At 42.9% G+C, this 24,998-nt stretch overlaps 1 protein-coding gene across 7 annotated transcripts in view; it reads right to left on the bottom strand.

Moving 5' to 3' along the window:
- Nucleotides 1-426: 426 nt before the first annotated feature.
- The window catches only part of dipk2ab (divergent protein kinase domain 2Ab), a 242,217-nt gene continuing 217,645 nt past the window's right edge, over nucleotides 427-24,998 (bottom strand). For all 7 annotated transcript variants that reach the window (XM_038816602.1, XM_038816601.1, XM_038816600.1 and 4 more), the window contains one exon: nucleotides 427-2,620. In XM_038816602.1, coding sequence (XP_038672530.1) covers nucleotides 2,289-2,620 — 332 coding nt within the window. In that variant the 3' untranslated portion in view covers nucleotides 427-2,288. The remainder of the gene's footprint in view (nucleotides 2,621-24,998) is intronic.

Below are 24,998 nucleotides of genomic sequence, written 5' to 3'. Positions count from 1 at the left end.
GATGTAGTCATCGGATCACTGCCTGTGTGGAGTTTGCTCGTTCTCCCCGTGCTGCATGAGTTTCCTCTGGCTGCTCCGGTTTCTTCCCGCAGTATAAAGATGTGCAGGTTAGGTAGATTGGCCATGCTAAATTGCCCCTTAGTGTCCAAAAGGTTAGGTGGGATTACAGGGTCAGGGCGAGGATGTAGGAATAGGTAGGGTGTTCTTTTGGAGGGTCAGTGCAAACTTGATGGGTTGAATAGCCTCCTTCTGCACTGTAGGTATTCAATGATGTTCAATGGGAAGAATAGTTGTACTAGTTATGCAGTATAAATAAAGCACTGCCTAAAGGGATCACATGTTACAACTGCAGGTCTCTACGAAATAAATAGTAATTTATTTAAAAATACGGATTGGTGTTTTTCAGGGGCAGTAACCACAAGAGCATTTTAATAAGTAAAGTTTTATTATATGAATCCACTTTAAGTTATAAAGACAACTTTTGAATGAAAGGCACAGTGAGTCAGACAATTATGATAAAACATAGAAACTAAATGAGTACATACAAAAAATGTGAAGACAGCATTTACAAACCTCCAAAAAATCCCAATCTGGAGTCAACTGTGTCATCACTAACACGTTGTAAGTACACAGTAAAAGCAACATTTGCACCATTAAACAAATCATCTGATTACTTCAGTGTCTGAAGATTTCCGAAAAGAAAAATAAACACTATTGCTTCTTATTGTACTTTGTGGTGAAATTGCAGCATTCAATCCCCTGCAATGAAGCCAACTCAAGCTAGTTTTAGAATCAAAAACATCAGCGTGATTTAAAACGGTGATTAAAGTCACAAACTTACTTTATGGGGAACAGCTCAACATTTATCCAGATTGAACCGCAAGATTGAAAGTAGCTGGCAATGATGTCACCACTGCACTTCAGCTTATCAGCAAGAAAAGCAGATTTTCCACCCCATTTCCACACAAACTATCAAGCTTTTTGCTTAATATGCCAAACACACACAACTGTTTTTTTTTAAACTGGAAACAAATTAATATAGTTTAGTTAAACAAACGGAAAATGCTCACCCTAAACTAAGTTCAAATTACAATACCGTACCAACGTGTAATATGCAACAGAAAGCAATTGCCGTCTGTGACAGCCCAGTAAATCAATAAAAACAGTCAAGCACATATGACAAATGTAAACTTGTGACCAAAAACCTTATCCCAGTTTTAGTTAATGAATTTTTAATACATAAATAGTTATTGAAAGATTTCCTCAATGTACTTTCACTAGTGTTTCAATCAATAAATAGGTTTCTTCTATCAAGGTGAGGGTAATTTTGGAACAATTCTTATTCTTTGGTATACGCTCAAATACTAGACACTTCACTCTCTGCCTCCTCCACCCCACTCGAAAAGAAAGTTCTCCTAATTTTATTGAAGGCATAGTCAGCTTGATTCTATTTGAAATACCCTCTAAAGGTCTTTAAATGATTATTCTGGGATTTTCTTTTTTAAATGTCGCTGCTTCGAAGCAAATTAACCTCAGGTCACTATCTCATCCTCACAGATGTCTTGTGCAATAATTACAAATAATGAGCGTTTTCCTCTTCCTATCCTTTGCAGACATGAAATTATTGCTTAATGGTGATGAGGGGAAGGGTTTAAGGTTTTGGACAGAATACCCCAATGCCATATTCTCTCAGTGCTTCAAGTTTACAGATAAATTAGAAATATGTTCACATATTTGAAAAGGAGTATGGGCAAACGAGTATCAAAATTTTGCACATTCATTTTGATGGCAGTATATGTAAGTTCTTTTTTAATACAAACTTTTTTAATGCTTTCCTTATTCAAATATAGACAAGATCAAGACAACATCAGTAGGTTAAAGCCTTTAAACAGACTTTCAAGTTAAGCAAGGTTTCCTCAGTAAGGGCATCAGCCTCACAAATTGTGACAGTAATGCTGTGTTATGTCAATTGCCCTTTGACACATGTGCAATCATTAAACCTGTCAGGGTCTATTATCTCTAGTGACCTGCTGGTCTTCATCTGAACTACTCCGCAGGCAATCAGAGAACAAGTCAATAATAGCTCAATGCTCTAATCAGATAATCAGTCCCACACACTGGTTGGCAGATGTCCATTGTTGTTCCAAGCATGAAATATAATGCTATGCAGTAGCATTTCTACATAGTATTCTTCGACATAAGTTTATATTCTATACAGGAACAACTCTCATGTTCAATTCAAATCTCAAATCTAGAGCAGAGCGAAAAACAACAGATCCCAGACCGAGCTACCTTACATTATCGTTCAGCTTTGCAAGGTAGTCTCGCAATTCTTTTGCTGCTTGGAATCGACCATATTCTTTCTTTGGGTTGGCACATTCTTCAAGCAACGCCTCCAGCCTGCCAACTCTGACAATCTCTGCAGGAGGGTTATGCAGGAGCCCACCGGTTGTACCACGCCAAGTGGCATACCTAGAGAGCAGGTTCTGACAAATGGCATAGTAGTTGTGGTCAATTGTAACACGAGAACACAGAACGTCCTTTGAAAATGAAAGGCAGGCTTCTTTTCCACAATCGTCAAACTTGCTCTCGTACCACACGTCCCAGCTTTGAGGCTTATCTGCAGGGAACAAAATGGAATAAATTTGATGACTACTTTTTGAAAACCTTTGAAAATCATCAGCATTATGATTTCAGTTAAAGCTATACAGCTAACATCAACAAATAAAAATTACAGACTATCGGGCATTCCTTTAGCATGAAAGGGAACAAGTGTGCATAATGCTTAAAGTGGTATCTCAATCATCTTACAACACTGAAGGAAATCTGTGATCAGTTATGAGAACCTGTTGAAAGAGTCACCTATCTTTAGTTTGATATTGAGATATTGTGATGAATGTAGGGAATTTTTACAGTTGTATTATATATATATATATCTGTTGCAGTGATGGTATTAGAATCCAGGTTAAAGTATATATAAATATCTGTTGCAGTTTATTATTATTAAACAACCCAGGTTAAGTCTGCGGGATGGCTAAGGCTGTAATTAAGATGTTGTAAAAGTGAGATCATTCATTCCAACCATGTACTTGTTTATCTATATGGGGGCTAATGAAATGTTGTGTATTTTGGAAGGTTTCCTGGGGGAGGAGTAGATAATTTAAGACAGTTTAGTAAGCAGGTCATGGGATCTGTGTGGGATAGAGATTATGTAATTAATGGGAGAAGCCAGGTCTATAGGAAGACATTTTGGCTGTAGGATTTAGTATTCTGACAAAGACAAATATTTGCAGTCTGTTCCTGAAATGGTCTCTCTCTCTCTACAAGTAACCTTTACAAGAGATCTCTACACAGTACAGTAAATAGCCCTGTGTTGGCTGACTTTATTTACAAGTGGCTTTTGACCTACGATTGGCTTTGCTTAAGTAGTTAAAGTGTTTCCCGGTTTAACTGTTAATTTTAGAGCTATTTTTCTGTGATGTTAATGTGGTCAATACTATGTTAGTAATAATGTTTGTTATTATATAAAATATCCTGATCTGTCAGTGGAATCACTCCTGGAGGGAAGAATTATTTCCTCACAGTGTACAAGTTGAAAACTAGTATGGCCAATCTACCTACCCTGCACAGCTTTAGACTGTAGAAGGAAACCGGAGCAGCCAGAATAAACCCACGAAGAACATGGGGAGAAGGTGCAAACTACACACAGTGACTCAAGGTCAGAATCGAGCCTGGGTCTCTAGCACTGTGAGGCAGCAGTGCTAACCACTGTGCCACACTGCTTCCCTTGTTTGTCCGGGAATCAGAGAGATAGGATCAGCAGGTATGCAGGAATCTTATTATTCATCAGGTTATAGCAGCATCAACGTTCAGCCAGGTTTAAATCAGTGCAAACCGCCTGAGAACAGAGTAGTAGAACAGGAGCATTAGGCCCAAATCACTGTAACGTATTAAGGGTCTGAACTTCTGCAAAAAGTGAGACTGGATCGCCACTCTGCTCCTAATTTGTTTACCTGAGGTAAGAAGCGAGGCAAGAACTGTGCAGGACAGTGCACTCTAGCGTCCTTCAGTTGAGGGCTTCATTGCCTGATTCAAGGAGGCCATGACTTCTTTTTTTTAATAACACCGGCTAACAAAAATCAGGTCATTTTTAAGGTCCAATCATTTTGAAGCCAGGGAGAAGATATGTTTGCCAGGTAAGTGGTTAGAATTTGGGGTAGGGAGGGTGGCATTCTGAGACAATTGGGGGGGGAAGGCAGTTCTTGGGGAGTGGGAGGTCATATTGGGACTGGTTTGGGCGAGGTGGGAGGTTGGACAGGGAGAGGAAAGTCTGTGCGTGTCAGAACAAATAGTTTTCCAGAAGCTACAGGTTGTTTCAATTATTTTAACATTTTCTGGGTAACGATTAATATAAAGCAGTCAGAAGCCATTTAAAGCAGATGGTTCACACTGCAAGGCATTTGCACTTCCCGTACATGTGAGAAAGGCGGGGGAGGGGTGGTCCCAGCCTACCCCGTTACACTGTCCAGGAGCTTGGAAGTTAGAGCCTTGAACTTTTGCTCTGATGCATCCACTTGTAATTAAAAAGGAAGAAACATGTGCATAACTCACCCTAATTAAGTGTCATGAATAGACAGTATTCACAACTGCTCTCCAGGAGGAGAGTTTAAACACCATCATAACAGGGACATTTTGACTGTTCCTAGGCCATCTCCAACTTGTATGTTTAAAAAAAAAGTTAATTGCTCACACAATCCTGCCTCTTAACACATTGACCCCTTGCTAGGGCACAGTTCCACTGGCAGTCCTTCAGTATCTAATCGATTTGTGAGTCGACACAGCATGTTATTCAATCATGCTTACAATATTTTAAGATGAAACACACCATAACATGGGGCAACAGTCACCAGTAAATGTACTGAACTATCTCTGTAGCATTTAAAAATGGCTAAGCAGTCCAAGGGAGCGTATCTGCTACTTTACAGTTCCGTAGTTGTTCATTGGATTCCTATCTACAATGTTTTTGATAAGAAAGTACTTTCTTTTAAATGACCATTTACAATTATACAGCCCCTTAGGAAAGTACTAAAACCCAAATACATTTCACAAAAGATGAAGTGAGGAGAAGCCTTTAACAGAGAGCTAGAATAGTTTTTTGGTTGCGGGCGGGATAAATAGAGAAGCAGAGAGGTTTTGACAGAGTTCCAAAGTGTAGGTTAAGATAACAGAAGGCTTTTATCACTAGTAGAGCTATGGTTAGATACAGACAATTTGGTCAATAATTGAAATGACTAGAAGTCATGGAAGAAGCACAAGAAGCATGGTTGTAGAGGTTGGCAATGATAAGGCTATGCAAAGATTTGTCAATGCGGATTTTAAATTAATGAGACGTTGGAACTCTGTACGCATTAAGGTCAAAAACTTTGAATTATTGGAGTTTATGGGGCGTGAAGGTCAAAATAGAGTAAAAAGGATATTGGACAAAGCAAATCTAAAGGTGCTGAACATATTGCGAGGACTTCCACAGCATGGTAGCATAGTGGTTAGCACAGTTGCTTCGCAGCTCTAGGGTCCCAGATTCGCCTCCCAGCTGGGTCACTGTCTGTGCGGAGTCTGCACGTTCTCCCCGTGTCTGCGTGGGTTCCCACCGGGTGCTCCGGTTTCCTCCCACAGTCCAAAGATGTGCAGGTTAGGTGAATTGACCATGCTAATTTGCCCTTAGTGTCCAAAAAAAAGGCTAAGTGGGGGTTACTGGGTTACGCGGATAGGGTAGATATGTGGGCTTGAATAAGGTGCTCTTTGTAAGGTGCAGAATCGATAGGCCGAATTGCCTCCTTCTGCACTGTAAGTTCTCTGATTCTATGAGTAAGATTAGGCTGGTCAACGTCTTGATTACCTGAATGTTGCCAGGAATGGAAACCATGGGCTGGATTCTCCGCTGGCGGGATGTTCCACTTTGCCAGCAGCATGGGGGTTTCCCGAAGACGTGGGGCTGCCCCACAATGGGAAACCCCATTTAACAGCTGGCGTAACGGAGTATCCCGCTGGCGGGGTGAACCTGAAATGTGGCGCGGCGGGGCGGAGAATCCAGCCCCATACCCTGGATGATGGTGCTGGGAACCTGGGAGCAAACTGAATTTGTACGCATCCCAATTTGTGTTGGTGTGAAATGCAAATTCTTGACTCGCATCACCCAACTATCACCACTGTCCATCACCATATTGAGCGATTTCCCACTGGAATATCCCTCATACCTAGCCACCTGTCCTAACCTCATTGCTTGGAATTTGTCAGAGAGACAGCTCGTCACACTTGATGTGAAGTTATAGCACTGGAGCAAGTCAAGGCAAAAAGAAATTCACTGTGCCTGCAGCAGTCAGCTTGATTGTTTTATTTTATAATTCCATTGTTTAACAGGATGTGGGCTTTGTTGGTTAGGCCAGCATTCATTGTCCATCCCGAAATGTCCTTGGGAAGGTGGTGAAGAGCTGGCTTCTTGAACCGTTGCAGTCCCTGTGATGTAGATACATGCGCTGTGCTATTAGGGAGGGAGTTCCAGGAGTTTGACCCAGCGATAGTGAAGGAACAGCGATATATTTCCATGTCAAGATGGTGCGTGACTTGGAGGGGAACCTCCAGGTGGTGGTGTTCCCACGTATCGGCTGCCCATGTCCTCCTAGATGGTCATTGCTCCCTAGGCCGTGTGTTTGGAAGGTACTGCCGAGGGAGCAATGGTGAGTTCCAGCATTGCATCTTGTCGAAGTTGCACACTGCTGTGACTGTGGAGGGAGTGAATATTTGTGGATGGCGTGCCAATCAAGCAGACTGCTTTGCCTGAATGGTGTTGAGCTTTGAGTGTTGTTGGAGCTGCACTCATCCAGGCAAGTGGAGAGTATTCCATCCTGACTTGTGCCTTCTAGGTAGTGGGCAAGCTTTGGGGAGTCAGGAGGTGAGTTACTCGGCACTGTATTTATATGGTTAGTCCATTTCAGTTTGTGGTCAATGGTAACCCCCAGGATATTGCTTGTGGGGAATTCAGTGATGGCAATGCAATTGAATGTCAAAGGGTGAGTAGGGGTTGGACAAGAAATACCTTGTGAAGGAGCAAAATGACAAGGAAGATAGGGCTGCGCTTTCTGTTTTTATCGGAGGCAGGGCGGATTTACAATGAAACATACCATGCTCGAGCACAGGACCACCAAAGGCAGGGCACCCCCAAGATGCAGGCTCGCTGATTCAGGCACGAGAGATTGTGCAGAAGAGATCCACCAGGATGTTGCCTGGACCGAAGCGTTTCAGCTATGAAGAGAGGCTGATTGGCTGGGGTTGTTTTCCAACTACAAAGCTATCCTGGAGTTTCAATTTCAGCGCCATCATATTAGAACATAGAACAGTAGAGCACAGAACAGGCCCTTCGGCCCTTGATGTTGTGCCGAGCTTTGTCCGAAACCAAGATCAAGCTATCCCACTCCCTGTCATTCCGGTGTGCTCCATGTGCCTATCCAATAACCGCTTGAAAGTTCCTAAAGTGTCCAACTCCACTATCACAGCAGGTAGTCCATTCCACACCCTAACCACGCTGAGTAAAGAATCTACCTCAGACATCCCTTCTATATATCCCACCTTGAACCTTATAGTTATGCCCCCTTGTAACAGCTTCATCCACCCGAGGAAATAGTATCTGAATGTCCACTCTAACCCCCTCATCATCTTATAAACCTCTATTAAGCCACCTCTCATCCACCTCCGCTCCAAAGAGAAAAGCCCTAGCTCCCTCAACCTTTCCTCATAAGACCTATCCTGCAAACCAGGCAGCATCCTGGTAAATCTCCTTTGCACCCTTTCCAATGCTTCCACATCCTTCCTATAGTGAGGTGACCAGAACTGCACACAATACTCCAAATGTCATCTCACCAGGGTCATGTACAGTTGCAGCATAACACCGCGGCTCTTAAACTCAAGCCCCCTGTTAATAAACGCGAACACACTATCGGCCTTCTTCACGGCTCTATCCACTTGAGTGGCAACCTTCAGAGATCTGTGGACATGAACCCCAAGGTCTCTCTGTTCCTCCACCTTCCTTAGAACCCTGCCTTGACCCTGTAATCCGCATTCCAATTTTTTCTACCAAAATGAATCACCCCGCACTTATCAGGGTTAAACTCCATCTGCCATTTTTCGGTCCAGCTCTGCATACTATCAATGTCTCTTTGCAGCCTACAACAGCCCTCCACCTCATCCACGACTCCACCAATCTTGGTGTCATCAGCACATTTACTGACCCACCCTTCATCCCCCTCCTCCAAGTCATTGATAAAAATTACAAATAGCAGAGGACCCACCGCTGGTAACTGGTCTCCAGTCTGAAAATTTTCCATCCACCACCATCCTCTGTCTTCTATGTGATAGCCAGTTATTTATCCAATTGACCAAATTTCCCTCTATCCCACACCTCCTTACTTTCTTCATAAGCCGACCAAATGCCTTACTGAAATCCATGTATACGACATCAACTACTCTACCTTCATCGACACACTTAGTTACCTCCTCAAAGAATTCAATCAAATTTGTGAGGCAAGACTTACCCTTCACAAATCCGTGTTGACTATCCCGGATTAAAGCTGCATCTTTCCAAATGGTCATCAATCCTATCCTTCAGGACCTTTTCCATTAACTTACCGACCACTGAAGAAAGACGATCCGGCCTATAATTACCAGGATCATTCCTATTCCCTTTCTTGAACAGAGGAATAACATTCACCACTCTCCAGTCCTCTGGCACTATCCCCGTGGACAGTGAGGACCCAAAGATCAAAGCCAAAGGCTCTGCAATCTCATCCCTTGCCTCCCAAAGAATCCTAGGATATATCCCATCTGGCCCAGGGGACTTGTCGACCCTAAGGTTTTTCAAAATTGCTAATACATCCTTCCTCAGAACATCTACCCCCTCCAGCCTACCCACCTAGATCACACACTCATCCTCAAAAACATGGCCCCTCTCCTTGGTGAAGACTGAAGAAAAGTATTCATTCAATTCCTCTCCTATTTCTTCTGAATCTATGCACAAGTTCCCACTACTGTCCTTGACCGGCCCTAATCTCACCCTAGTCACTCTTTTATTTCTCACATAAGAGTAAAAAGCTTTGGGGTTTTCCTTGATCAATATTTTGAAAGTTAAAGTCACCCATGACAACCCATTGACCCATTTGGGGCAGAGTTCTGACTCCAACATCTCGCAGGACATCAGTGAATTTTGCAAGGCGCGGATGTTGTCAGGAGGCTCACTGGAGGCCTCTCCCAGGATTCTCCGGCCGCGTTGCGCTCTCGCTTGAGAATCGCGGACAGAGAATTGCGCCCGATATATCCTGGGCACAGAGTAATTACTGGCCTCTCCAACTCATTTTCTGCCTGAACGTGGGAGTAGGCCTTTTGGTCCTTGCGTCTGCTCCGCTATTTGACAATGGTTGATCTGATTGTGGTCTCAACTCTACTTCCCCCGGCTGCCTCCATAACCCTCAGTCTATCAAAAATCTATCAAACTCATTTGCCAAACTAACCCCTGGGGAATCCATGATACTTACTGCTCTGTGCTTGGTCTCCAGCAATTATATCATAGCAGAGATTTTTAGAGATTCATCTTTCTTTTTAAATCTTCCCTATATAGATAAAATTATTTTATATTTCTCTACCACTGATAATGTATCAGTACGACATTTATCGCTTCAGAAACAAATTAAAAAGGCTAATTTTGGGGCAGCACGGTGGTGAAGTGGGTTAGCCCTGTTGCCTCACGGCGCCGAGGTCCCAGGTTCAATCCTGGCTCTGGGTGGTGTTTGCACATTCTCCCCGTGTTTGCGTGGGTTTCACTCCCACAACCCAAAGATGTGCAGGGTAGGTGGATTGGCCATGCTAAATTGCCCCTTAACTGGAAAAAAATTAATTGGATACACTAAATTTATTTTTAAAAAAAGGCAAATTTCACACTTTTAATTTCTGTGCACTTGAAAAGATGGAAACAGGATTATTGAACAAAACATAGCTCAAAAAAATAACTCATTGATGTTGAAAAAAAGTGTACTGATTAAATGGCGAGATATTAGTGCTTGGGAATAAACGTCACCCGTTTTAGACATGTGCCTGCATTAAACCCCCAAATACAGTATAGTCAAATAGAGTAAAGGTTTCTGCTCCAAAACATGCCCTTTTCCCAACAGCAGCAGAATGCCACTTCTTCCAACAATTTGAATTGTTTTCTTCACGTACCACACCAGTTATCCTTTTGCCTCTCTGATGCAGAGGGCCAATTACTAGCAAGTTATGGGCAGCACGGTAGCATAGTGGTTAGCACAGTGGCTTCACAGCACCAGGGTCCCAGATTCGATTCCCTGCTGGGTCACTGTGCGGAGTCTGCACATGCTCCCCATGTCTGTGTGGGTTTCCTCTGGGCCCTCCCTTTCCTCCCGCAGTCCAAAGACGTGCAGGTTAGGTGGATTGGCCATGCTAAATTGCCCCTTAGTGTCCAAAAAGGTTAGGAGAGGTTATTGGGTTAGGGGGATAGGGTGGAAATGAGGGTTTAAGTGGGTCGGTGCAGACTCGATGGGCCAAATGGCCTCCTTTCACTGTATGTTCTATGTTCAAATTTTATGCTTACCTATTAAATACATTAGTAACTGGATTGAGAATTTTCAAATAAATGTCACAAATTTGACCTCCTCATCATAAGACCATTTTCGTAGGTGACACCAATTTCCAATGACTAACAAAATCTTAACAAGCCCTGAATGGCTTTATGATTTTTCCAGACAACCCACCGGGCGGGGGGGGGATAACATTTATTCCTCAATAAAAACTACCAAGATGAAACAACTTGTGAGGCCACCTACCTCTGCCTCTGAGATGAGGAGGAACTTCTCGCAGAGGCTGCCCCATAGTGCGGTGGAATCAGTGTCATTAAATGGTTTCAAGAAAGAGATATATTTTAAATAAAAAATGGGTTAAAGAGATATGAACAGCTGGTAGGGAGGTGGATTTGAGACCAGGAAGAGATCAGCCATGATCTGATTGAACGGCGGAGCAGGTGTGAAGGGCTGAATTGTCTACTTCTGCTCCTAATTCCCATGTTCCTATGCCTTTGCCCAAGTTATTTGCTTCCTTCAACTTTGCCACATGAAGGTTTTTCATACAAATGGCAACTGACTTTGGATAGTCATCTAATTATAACTGGTGTTAAGGCAATTTATGATTGATTGAAAGGAACGGCTAAAACCATACAGAACTGCCTCATTTTGTTACAGTACCTTTAGGCTCAGAGTACAGTGATTTTTCCCCTTGTTTGTCTTAAAATTAAAATTTATGGCTGTAAGTGACACAGCTCCTGCTAAGTAACAGAATAAATACTGCGTTACATTGCATACAAATTCGTCTTTAAAAAGTCAGCGTGGCCACTGCTGGGTAATATAGAAATCAATTTATAATACACTAGCCATGACCATATTTGGGTTGCTCAGCAGTGCAAAAAAGGTCATGTTACAAGCCTGCCATGTGTGTGTGTAAGCACTTGATCTCTGCGGAACTGAACAAGCAACAGAGACACTGAAGGAACAAGGTCCTGAGTGGGCTCCTCCCCACTCTCTCTATCCAAATTAAGCTGAACCTGGCCTGCTGGTTTTAACTATCTAGATATTTTAAGAACTTAACCCAATAACTTTAGAAGAATAGATAAATTGTTTGCCTAAAGCTTTAAACTATCTCAACTCTGAAAGCAGCAGGACCGAAAAAAAGCAACAAGACCACAGAGGTCAGCCTGAAGTCAGCTGAGTCACCAACCTTTAAAAGCCACGGACCTCCTTAATTTTACTGGCCTTTAATTTATGTACTCTCTCCTCCCAACTAATCTATGCTTACTTTGAATGTGTGTGTCTGCATGCAAGTTGGAGCATTTTTATAATTTATTTAGACCAAGTATGATGAAAGCTATCCTCTTTGTAAAAACTCAAGTGAATTTGTCTGACCATGTCTTTTATGGTCATAACATGTAAGCAATTAAACACCTGGTCATAACAATTTGGAGATGCTTCAAAAGGTGCTTCTGAGGTTCAAATCTTTGCTATAAAGAGTTTTCAAATTTATTTCTACAGTGCTGACTGTATATCCAGTTGCTAGGTGTTGGTGAATACGCTACCTAAATTGTTGCACAGCATCCTTTCTTCCATGACCAGGATCTTTGGTTTGCTTGCCTTGGGGCTTCAGTTCATCCTTAAAGTTTAGCCAAGCTCAACCCTTCCATTGGCCACATTGAATTCCTGTATTGCTGTTCTGTTTGTTGGGTGAATTGGACATTTGGAGTTCTCCCTCAGTGTACCTGAACAAGCACCGTAGTGCAGCGACTAGGGGATTTTCACAGTAACTTCAATGCAGTGTTAATGTAAGCCTACTTGTGACACTAATAAAGATTATTACCATGGTTTTCAGAAACTTCTACGAACATAAGCTTGAAAGCTGTTGCATATCAAGCTCTTATCTGCTATGCTAATGGTTAGTATGAACAATCCCGCCATATGTACGTCACATGCTTTGTTTGACTGATCAACGTGGGGAAGTTGGCTGTTCGATAAACTCGGGTGGGTACAAACCCTATGGTTTTAATTTTCCATATTCACGGTTCAGTTTATTTTGCCTTATTGCAATATTTGACTTTAAGGTGAGCAAAAAGAAAACTTTAATACATTTTCCTTATAGATAGCTAGATCAAATGAAACGCGTTCACCAGGAATTTCTTATAAAATTAGAGGAAAAACAAAATTAAAAAAAGTGAAAGACAGAGTCGGACAATTTTGACTAAAATAAATTATACAAAGCAAGCAGTAGCATTTTACATTTTTGACTGTCTCTTTATTCAGATGCATTCTATGCTAATTTGGGATCAAACACTTAGCATAGTCAGGCTTGCTGACTATTCGTGTAAATAAAGGACCATTTGACTGCAGCAAAACAAAAGTCTAATATTAAACGCACTTTATAATATCATATGCACGGAGGTAATTTTGACTTTTGTTCATGAAAATTTGAAGTAAACTGCTCGAAATGTTACAGCAAATTTTATTTTAAAAAAGATCCGAAGCAGGATTCTGGCTACATTTCAACATAAAAACAAACTAGAATAACAGAAAAATAACATTTAGATCACCATTGAGCAAAACGCACCATAGACATTTGAATCATGAACTTTTTCAACTAAAACAAAAGGCTGAGTTTTCTTTTCTCTCCCTAACACTTCTGATTAAAACCTGCATATATATTGTTCCTGCCAGGAATGCCTCAATTATTTCAGAACATTAGATTTGCTGTCAGATTTGACATTGCATTCTGATTTATTATTGCTCCCAAATACACCAGTCACGTTTTTCCATTACTAAAGTGAGCTTTTGTGCTTCAGTGAAGGAATGTTTCCAAGATGTCCTTTACAGTCAGTAATTCTTTCAATAATTAACTGAGCCCATTGTTCAGAAAATAAATCCTATTTACACCATGACAGTATGTTCTCATCAGAAGTGTTTCTTCCATGGACATATCTAATTTCTTCGAATATCAAGGTCATTACAAAGGTTGATTTCTTCTTTGGACTTATCAGACAAATCCAGGAATTGCCTTCTTCAAAGGCACAGGGTATTTACTTGAGATTACAAGGCATTTTTCATTCCAGATTTTTATCGAATTCAAATGTCACCCTCTGCAGTGGCAGGATTTGAACCCGGGTCCCCAGAGCTTTACTCTGGTTTACAGGTCCAGTGACAATACCACTAAGCCACTGCCGCCCCATATATAATGCCCATTATTTATGCACAATAAGACAAATTCTGCAATGTCGGTGTCAGACTTGACACAATTAGCTCAAACTTCACATTAAACGTCAATACCAAATGGATTGGAAGGAAAACAGTTTCTCACCAAACAAGTGTAACAAAAACAGGAAATAAAGCTCAATTTTTCTCCTGGTTTACTTTGACTTGATAATCTCACCTTTCCGATGGAGAGAACAAGGAATTTACAAACAGCTGAAATCTGGATAAAAACCTCCCTCAGTGGCAGCAGTAAACTTCCAATTCGCCTCCGTGTTCCTATTACAGCAAATAAACCTTATGGCCTTGATGGAACAGGTTGGTTGAACACAGATTCATCTTGGCAGCAAAGTATTGTTGGGTATAACTCTCTGACTAACTATGAATAAGATCACAGGAGATTCACAGCACGTTTGTATAACCATGTAGAGAATATTGTTTTGGAAAGAGAAAAAAAATAAACTGAATTTTCTCATCCATTTTTCTTCCTGCATCACCACTCTTGATGTCCTCTTGCTGCAGATCTTGATTTTTCAAAAGAAAGGCTGCTGGCTTTACTTTATAGACCACAGCGTTACTGTTCAGAGTATTCACCAATGCTCTGACTCATCTGTGCAAGCTCTCCTTGCTCTTGTGTATTCTTTAATCTTTAAAAGGTTTAATCTAAAAGGCACCCCCCCTCCCCCCCCCCCCCCCCCCCCCCCCCACGGCCCGCAAGTAGACTGCCACTTCTCACAATAAAAAAACTCATGTTTTTCCAAAGTTGCCAGGCCTCTTATTTAACTGAGGACATGCAAGATACAGAATTGCTGCCAGAAATGACATTGAAATAACACGACTCACATTCTGGAATGATGATTTGACTGCAGAAAATTGTAATTATTCATGCTGCTGTCACACATTCTTTTCAGTAAAGCATATTCATTTCATATTTCTATTTATTCAACCATTTTTCAAAATATTCCCACAACAGTCACTGTTTCAAATTGTGACATGCGTGCAAAGAAAATGCTAGTCACCTATTGGGGCTCTCGCTCTCTGAATGAGCTGTTTTTCTGAATGAGCTGTTTTTCCTTTTTTTTTAAGGGGTTGGACGAAGTTCAAGTAATGTTCAAAATATCACAACAGTAAAATGATTTCACAAGTCTCTCAATTCGAGGGAGACAGTAATTCCAGTTTTAAAACGTTACCCATTTTGATCCATCTCACCACCCAAAGGGGCGGCAAGGTGGTTAGCCCCGTTGCCTCACAGTTCTAGGAACCCGGGCCAATTCCTGCCTCGGTGACCGTCCGTGTTGGGTTTGTGCTTTCTCCCAGTGTCTCCTTGGCTTTCCTCTGGGTGCATCCATTTCCTCCCACAATCCAAATACGTGCGGGTTAGGTGGATTGGCCATGCTAAACTGGCCCTTTGTGTCCAAAAGGTTGGTCAGATTACAGGAATAGGGTAGAAGCGTGGGCTTAAGTAGGCTTTCCAAGGGCCGGTGCAGAATTGATGGGCCGAATGGCCTCCTTCTACACTCTAAATTCTATGATTAGCAAATCTAGGATTAAACATCCCAAGCCAAAACAAAATTCTGGAATTTTGAAGTAGAAGCAGAAAATGTTCATATGCAGAGCACTTCCGGCAGCATTTCATAGAATCCCTACAGTGCAGAAGGCCATTCAGCCAATGGGGTCTGTACAGACCCTACAAATGAGTACTCTACCCATGTCCACTCCCCCCGACCACCCCGCCCTCTGTAACCCCATAACCTAACTTGCACATCCCTGGGCCAATCCACCTAACCTGCACGTCTTAGGACTGTGAGAAGTAGCACCCAGAGGAAGCCCACGCAAACATGGGGAGAACGTGCAAACTCCACACAGACAGGTGACACAAGGATGCAATTGAACATGGCTCCCTAGTGCTGTGAGGCAGCAATGGGGGGTGGGGGGCATGTTAGCACAGTGGATAGTACAGTTGCTTCACAGCTCCAGAGTCCCAGGTTCGATTCCCAGCTTGGGTCACTGTGCAAAGTTTGCACGCTCTCCCAGTGTCTGCGTGGGTTTCCTCCGGGTGCTCTGGTTTCCTCCCACAGTCCAAAGATGTGCAGGTTAGGTGGATTGCAGTGTCCAAAAAGGTTAGATGGGGTTACTGGGATAGGATGAAGGTGTGGGCTTAGGTGGGGTGCTCTTTCCAATGGCCGGAGCAGACTCGATGGGCTGAATGGCCTCCTTCTGCACTGTAAATTCTATGATTCTAACCACTGTACTACCTCAGTGCGGAAAGAGAAACAAAGTTAACATCTCAGGACGATGAATGCTTGATAGAATTGGAAAGTCAGGCATGTAAGATTGTAAACAAAATGAGTCAGTGAAAAGTGGGGCGAGGGATAAAACAAAAAGGGAAGATCGGGGGGAAAACAACAAAAGGAAGAATGATTGAAAAGGCATGAGGATGGTAATGGGACGAGTAAAAAATCAAAAGATGTCTAGAGGAGCTATAAATGGTTTTAGCTGGAAATTGGGAAATCCCTCAGGCTGTACAATCAATATGTAATGAATGTTGCAAATATTAACTGTAGTTATATTGAATAATATTCAGCAACAAAAGGAAGTATATTTTGAGAAGGGAAAGCAGAACTATTTAGCAAAAACTGTTGTCCTTGCGTCAGCCTGCACAGCCTCCACATACAATGGATAATTCATCACCATTTTCTTCACCGCCAACGTGATTCCATCACCAAGCACATCTTCTCCTCCTCTCATTGCTTTTGCTTTTTGAAGTGCGACTTTCCTCCACAACATCCCAGTCCACTCTTCAATCACCTCAAGTAAACCCTCCCTTCTTAAGAAACCTTCCTATGCGCAAGTGTCAGAGATGCAATTTACTTCTGTTGCTTCCAATTCATTATGCATGACTGCTGCAATTTGGCAGACGTGCGCACCATCCACAAGTTGCACTGCAGTAACTCACCAAGGTTCCTTAGAAAACACCTTCCAAACCCACGACCACTACCATCTAGAAGGACAAGAGCAGCAGCTACCTGGCAACGCCACCACCTGGAGGTTCCGCGCCAAGTCAATCACCACCCTGACTTGGAAATAGATCGTCGCTCCTTCACTGTCACTGGGGCAAAATCCTGGAATTCCCTCCCTAACAGCACAGTGGATGTACCGACACCTCAAGGATTGCAGTGGTTCAAGAAGGCCTTCTGAAGGGCAACTAGGGATGAGCAATAACTGCTGGCCTAACCAGCGACGCCCACATCTTGTGGAAGAATTTTTTAAAAACGTATGACTCCCAAATGCAGTTTCAGGGATGACTGAGCAGAGAACCTGTGTTCAGTCTGAAGGTCTGACCTTGTGTTTCAACTGGTTACCTGTCATTTTGATCTTCTAACCCATTCCCACTCTGACCTAGGCCTCCTACATTGTTCCAATGAAGCTCAACATGAGCTTGAGAAACAGGGTGATCTCATCTATTGTTTAGACCAGGGGTGGGCAAACTACAGACCACGGGCCGCATGCGGCCCGCCAAAGGTCTTTATGCGGCCCACAAAGATCAAGTCATAAAAATATTTTTTTTTAAAAAGAATTTTTTTTTTAACATTTGTTTTAATTTTAAGGTTAATGGGGGGGGGGGGGGGGCTGTTGGGTTACTGGTATAGGGTGGGTACGTTGACTTGAGTAGGGTGATCATTGCTCGGCACAACATATGTATCATGTGAAGTTTCTACTTTAAAATATTAATTAATAAAAATGAATTGCTTTATTTCCTTTAAACTGAGTTACTTTGTTTTTCAAATAAATGTGTTTCATGTAAAGTTTCTACTTTAAAATATTAATTAATAAAAATTAATTGCTTTTTTTTCTTTAAAAACCTTTTATTTTGGCTATTTTAAATATTAATTATTTTACTTAATATACTATGCGGCCCTTTAAAATTGTGAATTTCTGAATGTGGCCCTTGCACGGAAAAGTTTGCCCACCCCTGGTTTAGACACTCAGCAGCCTTCCAAACTTCTCCAGACTCATTACTGAAATCGACAACATCAGAATTGTAACATTTGCCCTGATTTTTTCAGTCTGCAGTTCTTGGTAATTTTCCCAATTTACACCTTCTCCACAATTTTCATTGAATTTTATAGAATTTACAGTGCAGAAGGAGGCCATTAGGCCCATCAAGTCCGCACCGGCCCCTGGAAAGAGCATCCCACTTAAGCCCACACCTCCATCTTTTTGCCTGTCCCAAAGTTTTGCATCATCATATTTCTTTTGTCATTTAATATTCCCTGCCTTCCACCCCATCAAAACTCTCTTGCTCTTTCCTCCTCTACCCCTGTCTCTGCGTGTGCTTAAAGCCTGTTATAGCTCTAATTTTTCCCAATTCAAACAAAGCACAGTCTGAATTGCTAACTTTGTTCCTTTTTCCACAAATACAGCCTGTCCTGCTGGGTTTTTCCAGCATTTTATGCCCATATTTTAAAAGGCAACATGGTTTATTTCACTCTTAATCTTAACCTGATTTTGAAAGCTGACGTTTATCATTCAGTGTCCCTGTTTAAAGGGCAGAAAAGTGTTGGCAGCATTCTCATCCGGGTCAGAAGGTTGTGGGAACAAGCCACACACAGGGCTGCACAGTAGCACAGTGGTGAACTCTGTTGCTTCACACCACCAAGGTCCCAGGTTTGATTCCCATCTTGGGTCACTGTTTGTGCAGAGTCTGAACATTCTCCCCGTTTACGTGGGTTGGGTTTCCTCCGGGTGCTCCAGTTTCCTCCCACAAGTCCCGAAGAGGTGCTGTTAGGTCATTTGTCATTCTGAATTCTCCCTCCGTGCACCCAAACAGGTGAATGTGGCGTCTAGGGGCTTTTCAAAGTAACTTAATTGAAGTGTTAAATGTAAGCCTACTTGTGACAATAAAGATTATTATTATTATACACTTGCACACCAAATCTAGGACGACTTTTAACTGCACTTTCTTGCAAGTTGATATTTTAAACCGAGACCCTATCTACCCTCTCAAGTGGATGTAAAATATTTCACAGGATTATGTGAAGAGCAGGTGTCCAGGACAATAATTATTTCACAAGCAAAGTCACTGAAACAGATTACCCGGTCATGTTATCTCATTGCCGAATATGGGATCCTGCCATGTGCGAATTGATTGTCGTTTTTCTACATTACAAAAGTGGGATGCCCTTATACTATGAAAGGTGCTACTTAAATGCAAGTTCTTTATCCTCTAAAATGTAGATAAAAGCATGACTCCTTGTGAATTATAGCTGGAAAAGGTTTTGATGGGGAACACCAATAGGGCCAGCAGGCCTCAAATACAGAAGCAGTTACATGCTGCACCCCCGATTTAATGAGTTAGAAAAATAGTGTGGAACAAAAGTAAATAATTGAAAATTCAAAGGGAGTCTGAATGGGATAATGGATTATGTTAAAACCTGAATATCCGTGTTTGCTGGCAAACTCAATTTTTGATGTCACCTCACTGGTTTTGCTGTAATGATAGAAAGGAACCAAGAAACATAAAACGGTTCAGTATACATGCGGTTAGGAAAATAAAGGTAGTTTTAAGGGATTAATATTTGTATTGGTAATGATCAGAAATAAGGTGTAGTTTTAAGTGGGTTTAATTTAATGTTTCTATGCCTGGAAGGTAAAACCTATAGATTCACGATGGACAAATGTGTTTTGTATGTGGATGTTGGTAAAATTCCAACTGTGATTCTATTGTGCTTGTAAAGCGTGAAGAGTAAATAAAAGGCCTAAGCATTTGGGTGTTGTTTTCCAACTGGAGCCTTGTAAAGTAGAGAAGTTTTAAAGTTTTAGTTGAGTGTTGACAGTTGGAGACAGGACACTGGGGAACGAGCAGCTCTCAACTCTGCTAGGGAAGCTGGACAGGACAAGGGAGTTGCACAGATGCAAGCTTCCTATGAACACAATACAATCCAGATAACCAGAAAGAATGTTTCAGACAGCTTATGTTTAAGGCAGGTTAAGTTAAGAGAGCAGAGACCAAGGTATTGGAAGAAAGTGTTTTGAGTTCGTCATAGAATAATACTGCACCGAAAAGGCCCTTCGGTCCATCGTGTCTACGCCAGTCAAAAACAACCATCCAACCATTCTAATCCCATTTTCCAGCATTTGGCCCATAGCTGTGTGTGCTCTGGGATCACAAGTCCACATCTAAATACTTTTTAAATGTTATGAGGGTCTCTGCCTCCACCACCCTTTCTGGCAGTTAATTCCAAGCTCCCACCACCCTCTGGGTAAAAACGATTTTCCTCACATCCCTTCTTAACAGCCTGCCCCTTAACTTAAATCAATGTCCCCTGGTCATTAACCCCTCGACCAAAGGGAAAAGTTTGTTCCTGAACATCTATGCCCCGCATAATTTTATACTTAAGTTCAAATCCCACTACTGCAGATGGTGAAATTTTAATTCAATAAAGATCTGGAATTTAAAAAAAATCTAATGACGATCACAGTCGATTGTTGGAAAAACCCATCTGGTTCCCTTATGTCCTTCAGGGAAGGAAATCTGCCGTCCTTACCTGGTTTGGCCTACATGTGACTCCAGGCCCATAGCAATGTGGTTGACTTTTAGCTGCCCCCTCAAGGGCATTTAGGGATGGGCAATAAATGCTGGCACAGCCTGCAATGCCCACCTCCCATGAACAAATAAAGAAAATAAAATCTCAATCATGTCCTCCCTCAGTCTCCTCTGCTCCAAGGACAACAATCCAAGTCTATCCAATCTCTCTTCATAACTAAAACACTCCAGCCCAGTTAACAAGTTAACATCCTGGTAAATCCCCTCTGCATCCTTTCCAGTGCTATCACATCCCTCCTATAATGTGTATTCCAGGACTGCACACAATACTCTAGCTCTGGCCTAACTAACATTTTATACAGTTCTAGCATAACCTCCCTGCTCTTAAATTATATCCTTCGGCTAATAAAGGCAAGTATACCATATGCCTTCTTAACCACTGTATCCACCTGCTCTGCTACCTGAAGCGACCAGTGTGCATGCACTTTAAGATCCCTCTGATCGTGGTGCTTCCCGGGGTCCTGCCGTTTATCATATATCCCCTGCCTTGTTTGTACTGCCCAGAGGCATCACCTCACACTTATCCAGATTGAATTCCCTTTGCCACTGATCAGCCCATCAGACCAGCCCGTCTATCTCCTCCTGTAATAAAAAGGTATCCTCCTCACTATTTACCACCCTACCAATTTCCATACCATCCTCAAACTTACTGATCAACCCTCCGACATTAATATCGAAATCATTTATACAAACCACAAACAGCAAAGGCCCCAATACTGATCCCTGCAGTACCCCACTGGATATAGATTTCCAAGGCAGAAAAAACCCCTCGACTATCACCCTCTGCTTCCTGCCACTCAGCCAATTTTGTCAAATTTCCTTGGATCCCATGGGCTCTTATCTTCGTTCAGTCTCCATGTGGGACCTTATCAAAAGCCTTGCTGAACTCCAAGTCGGGCAGGTCAATGCATTCCCCTCAACTACACACCTGGTCATCTCTTCAAAAACTCAATCAAGTTGTCTAGGCATGACTTCCCCTTAACGAAACCATGCTGACTGTTCTCGATTAATCCCTGCCTTTCCAAATGCAGATTAATTCTGACACGCAGAATTGCTTCCAATAGTTTCCCCACCACCTGAGGTTAGACTTATTGGCCTGTAGTTTCCTGGTTTACCCCTTCCTCCCTTCTTGAATAATGGGGAGACAATTGCAGAAATGAGATTTAAAGTGGGACAGCTTACCTCAGAGGTAGATGAAACGTTTGATGTCATTTTAATAGTCTGAAAATCGAGTGTTAAAGCAATTGTGTACAGTTTGCACAGCAGTCAAGGCAAAAAATCCTAAAGGGGTGAGTGTAAAATCCTGGACTGGGTTATTGAAAGTGGAGTGAAAGCTTTGGTTAAAAGTGTCATTTGGAAAACCTGGTCTGGATTTTAGAATGCAAACTGCTAAGGGAAAGCATTATTACAAGAGAAAATTTTAAAGCATATTTTTGTGAGTGGAGTTTGGAAACGCATGTGACAATCATCTGAGAGGATTCCGAGGAGAAATCCACAGACATTCACGTGTGTTCAGAGAGGAGTATGTCTTACCACAGTCATTTTGAGTGCTGAAACAGGACTTTGTGTGATAATGAGACCATTGTAGCTGAGACCATTGTAATCTATGTTAATCTTTAAATCTCTGTGTATTTAAGATAAAGGGGGAGTAAAGGAGAATTGGATAATAATCCAACTTTTCATGTTTAATAAATATTTTTCCTTGTTGTTAAAACTAATTAGCAGTCCAGTGGCTCTGTTCCTCCACATTTTATTTGTTTAAACAGTTACGGTCTTTTAAGCCTGGGCCCCATTCTGGGATCTTACTGTTCAGTTAAAACACCAATTGGAATCGTAACAATGCATGCTGCAGTGCTTAACAAAGCTTCCCTGTGATTAAATTTAACAAGGTCAGGTTTCTCTTCAGGCTAAGGGGAGGTTAAAATAATTGAAACATTGCCTCCGCATTTGACTGCTGGAAAGTATGTGGGGGTGGTGGATGAGGGCAAGATCAGGCTGAGCTACAGTGCTCCTGTAGTCTGCTACCAATTATTATTGATCTTCGCACATTAGGAAAGGTTACTTCAATGGGGTAACAATTAAAAACCTAGATTACCATTGCCTCCAGCACATTTACAATTTATTAGTACACTGCGGGTGTTGTCAGTCTTTATAGCTGACACAATGACTGTCTCAATCTTTCACCATTCTATATTGTGTTTACCGCCAAACCCAACTCGATCATCATTTGGTTTTGTTATAATGACGGGAAGGACACTAAGAAACTAAAATATTACAGTAGACACGCATGCTGCCGTGTTCAACAAAGCTTTGTTGCATATGGACTTTAAAGTTGATTTTTGTTAAAACTAAAATGAAAATCGCTTATTGTCACGAGTAGGCTTCAAATGAAGTTACTGTGAAAAGCCCCTAGTCGCCACATTCCGGCGCCTGTTCGGGGAGGCTGTTACGGGAATCGAACCGTGCTGCTGGCTTGCCTTGGTCTGCTTTCAAAGCCAGCGATTAGCCCAGTGAGCTAAACAGCCCCTAAAAGTGGAAGAGCCTGCTTGTTCATCTTCAAATTTTGAAGAAACAGAACAAATTGTTTGAGCAGAATTTAATTAGGGCTTGTAAACCAAATGACTGAGGGGAACGGAGGGTTATGATTAAACAGAACAATGAATGCAGTGGTTTTCGCCCGAATCCATACCCAAAGCTCCATTTGTGAGCTGACACAGGCTGAATTTAGCTCGGCAGCTGCACTCTTGCTCAGAAAGCATAACATGGTGTTTATCATATAACATAAGCATTGCTGTGGAATAATCAATTGACCAAACTCTCTGGCATACGGGGGTGCATTTTATGTATCTTAAACATATTTCTCTTTAGTATTCCACACACCTGTGAAACCTTTTTGTAATTTTCAGATTTTATTGACCTTTCTTTGTGGGAGTAGGTGCCACTGGCAAGACTACATATATTGCCCATCTCCAGTCCCAACTTGGAGAGCAATCGGCCCATCAGACTAGCCAGCAACTCGGTTCCTCGAGGAACAGTGCTGCAGTAGCTGGAAGAAACACTGCACAAAGCTTCCTCAGCCTAAGTCCCATAACCCAGAGGAAAAAGTCTGGGCAGGGAAGGCCTGTGGGTCAGCAGTGGATGATGGATGATCAGGGTCTCAGGGAATAGGCCAAGGAGATGTTGGGGAGGGAGGGAGGTAGAGAAGAGGGGGTTCCAGAAATCACTGGGACTTAAGGGGAGGATACATACAAACGGAAAACGGTTTCTTAGTAGTGGTTAGCACTGTTGTTTCACAGCGTCAGGGACCTGGGTTCGATTCCCAGCTTGGGTCACTGTCTGTGTGAAACCTGCACGTTCGCCCTGTGTCTGCGTGGGTTTCCTCCGGGTGCTCTGGTTTCCTCCCACAAGTCCCGAAAGACGTGCTGTTATGTGAATTAGACATTCTGAATTCTCCCTGTGTACCCGAACAGGCGCCGGAATACGGTGACTAGGGGATTTTCATAGTAACTTCATTGCAGTGTTAATGTAACCCTACTTGTGACACTGATAAAGATTGTTATCCCACCCCCTGAATCGAGCATGGGGAGGAGCAGCAAGGGGAGGACCCAGAGGACCAGCCAGTGGATGGAGGACAGGCGGCAGCAGCAAGGATTCGGCAAGCCTGGAGTACCGGGGAGGCACACACCCGCGCCTGCATCACATCAGAAGTGGCCTCGTCCGTCATTTCTGCTCCCCACCACCCCCTCATCCTTCAGCATTCGCCCTCCCCCCACACCCCCCCATTCCCCTCCGCATCCTTCAAGCCATCCCCCTTCCCATCCCCATCCCTCACCCCCCCCATTCCCCTCCGCATCCTTCAAGCCATTCCCCTTCCCATCCCTCAAGCCAACCCCCCAACCCGGCGATGGACCTGCTGGAGTGTCACTGACAACCCCGCTGAATCTCTTGGCTGCGCTCTACCGTCTGCATCAGCTCCGGGTTAACCTGCAAACCTGGTCCAGAGGCTCAGCATTTGACTGCGACCCAGTTGCGTTCTGGGATCCAGCAGATCTCCCGACTGCTGTCTCGCCTGGGCATTCTTGCCTCCACCTGATGCGCATCAGCAACTGCCGTCCACAGAGGTGTGTGTGTCCCTGAGCTGATGGAGGGTGGGGATGAGAGCTGTGTCCCGAATACAATGGTGTCCTCGGTGCTCCCTTCCAAGGTGTTCTCATGGGAAGCGGTGGAACCAATCCGGATGGGCTGCCACCGTTGGATGAGGATCCTGTGAGAGAATGTTCATGCAGTGGGAGGGATGGTTCAGTCTGCATGACATTAACAACTCACGTGTGACAAGTCATCTGGATGAGGCCCAATGGATCCTCTGTGGCATACACCAACCTCTATGTCGACGATAGGTCTGTCTTTGGCCAACCCCGTGACCTCCAGCACCTGTTCCTCGTAGGGGATGATATCCTGAAACCTTGCCGCTCAACTGGTGCATCTCCCGTCTGCTGTGGGCCAACTCCTCCTGCAGGATCACGTTGTTTATTGCGGGGATGTGGGGGAGGATG

Source organism: Scyliorhinus canicula, chromosome 13 (genome assembly GCF_902713615.1).
Source record: "Scyliorhinus canicula chromosome 13, sScyCan1.1, whole genome shotgun sequence".
Taxonomy (NCBI): domain Eukaryota; kingdom Metazoa; phylum Chordata; class Chondrichthyes; order Carcharhiniformes; family Scyliorhinidae; genus Scyliorhinus; species Scyliorhinus canicula.
This window is presented reverse-complemented; position numbering and strand designations above follow the sequence as displayed.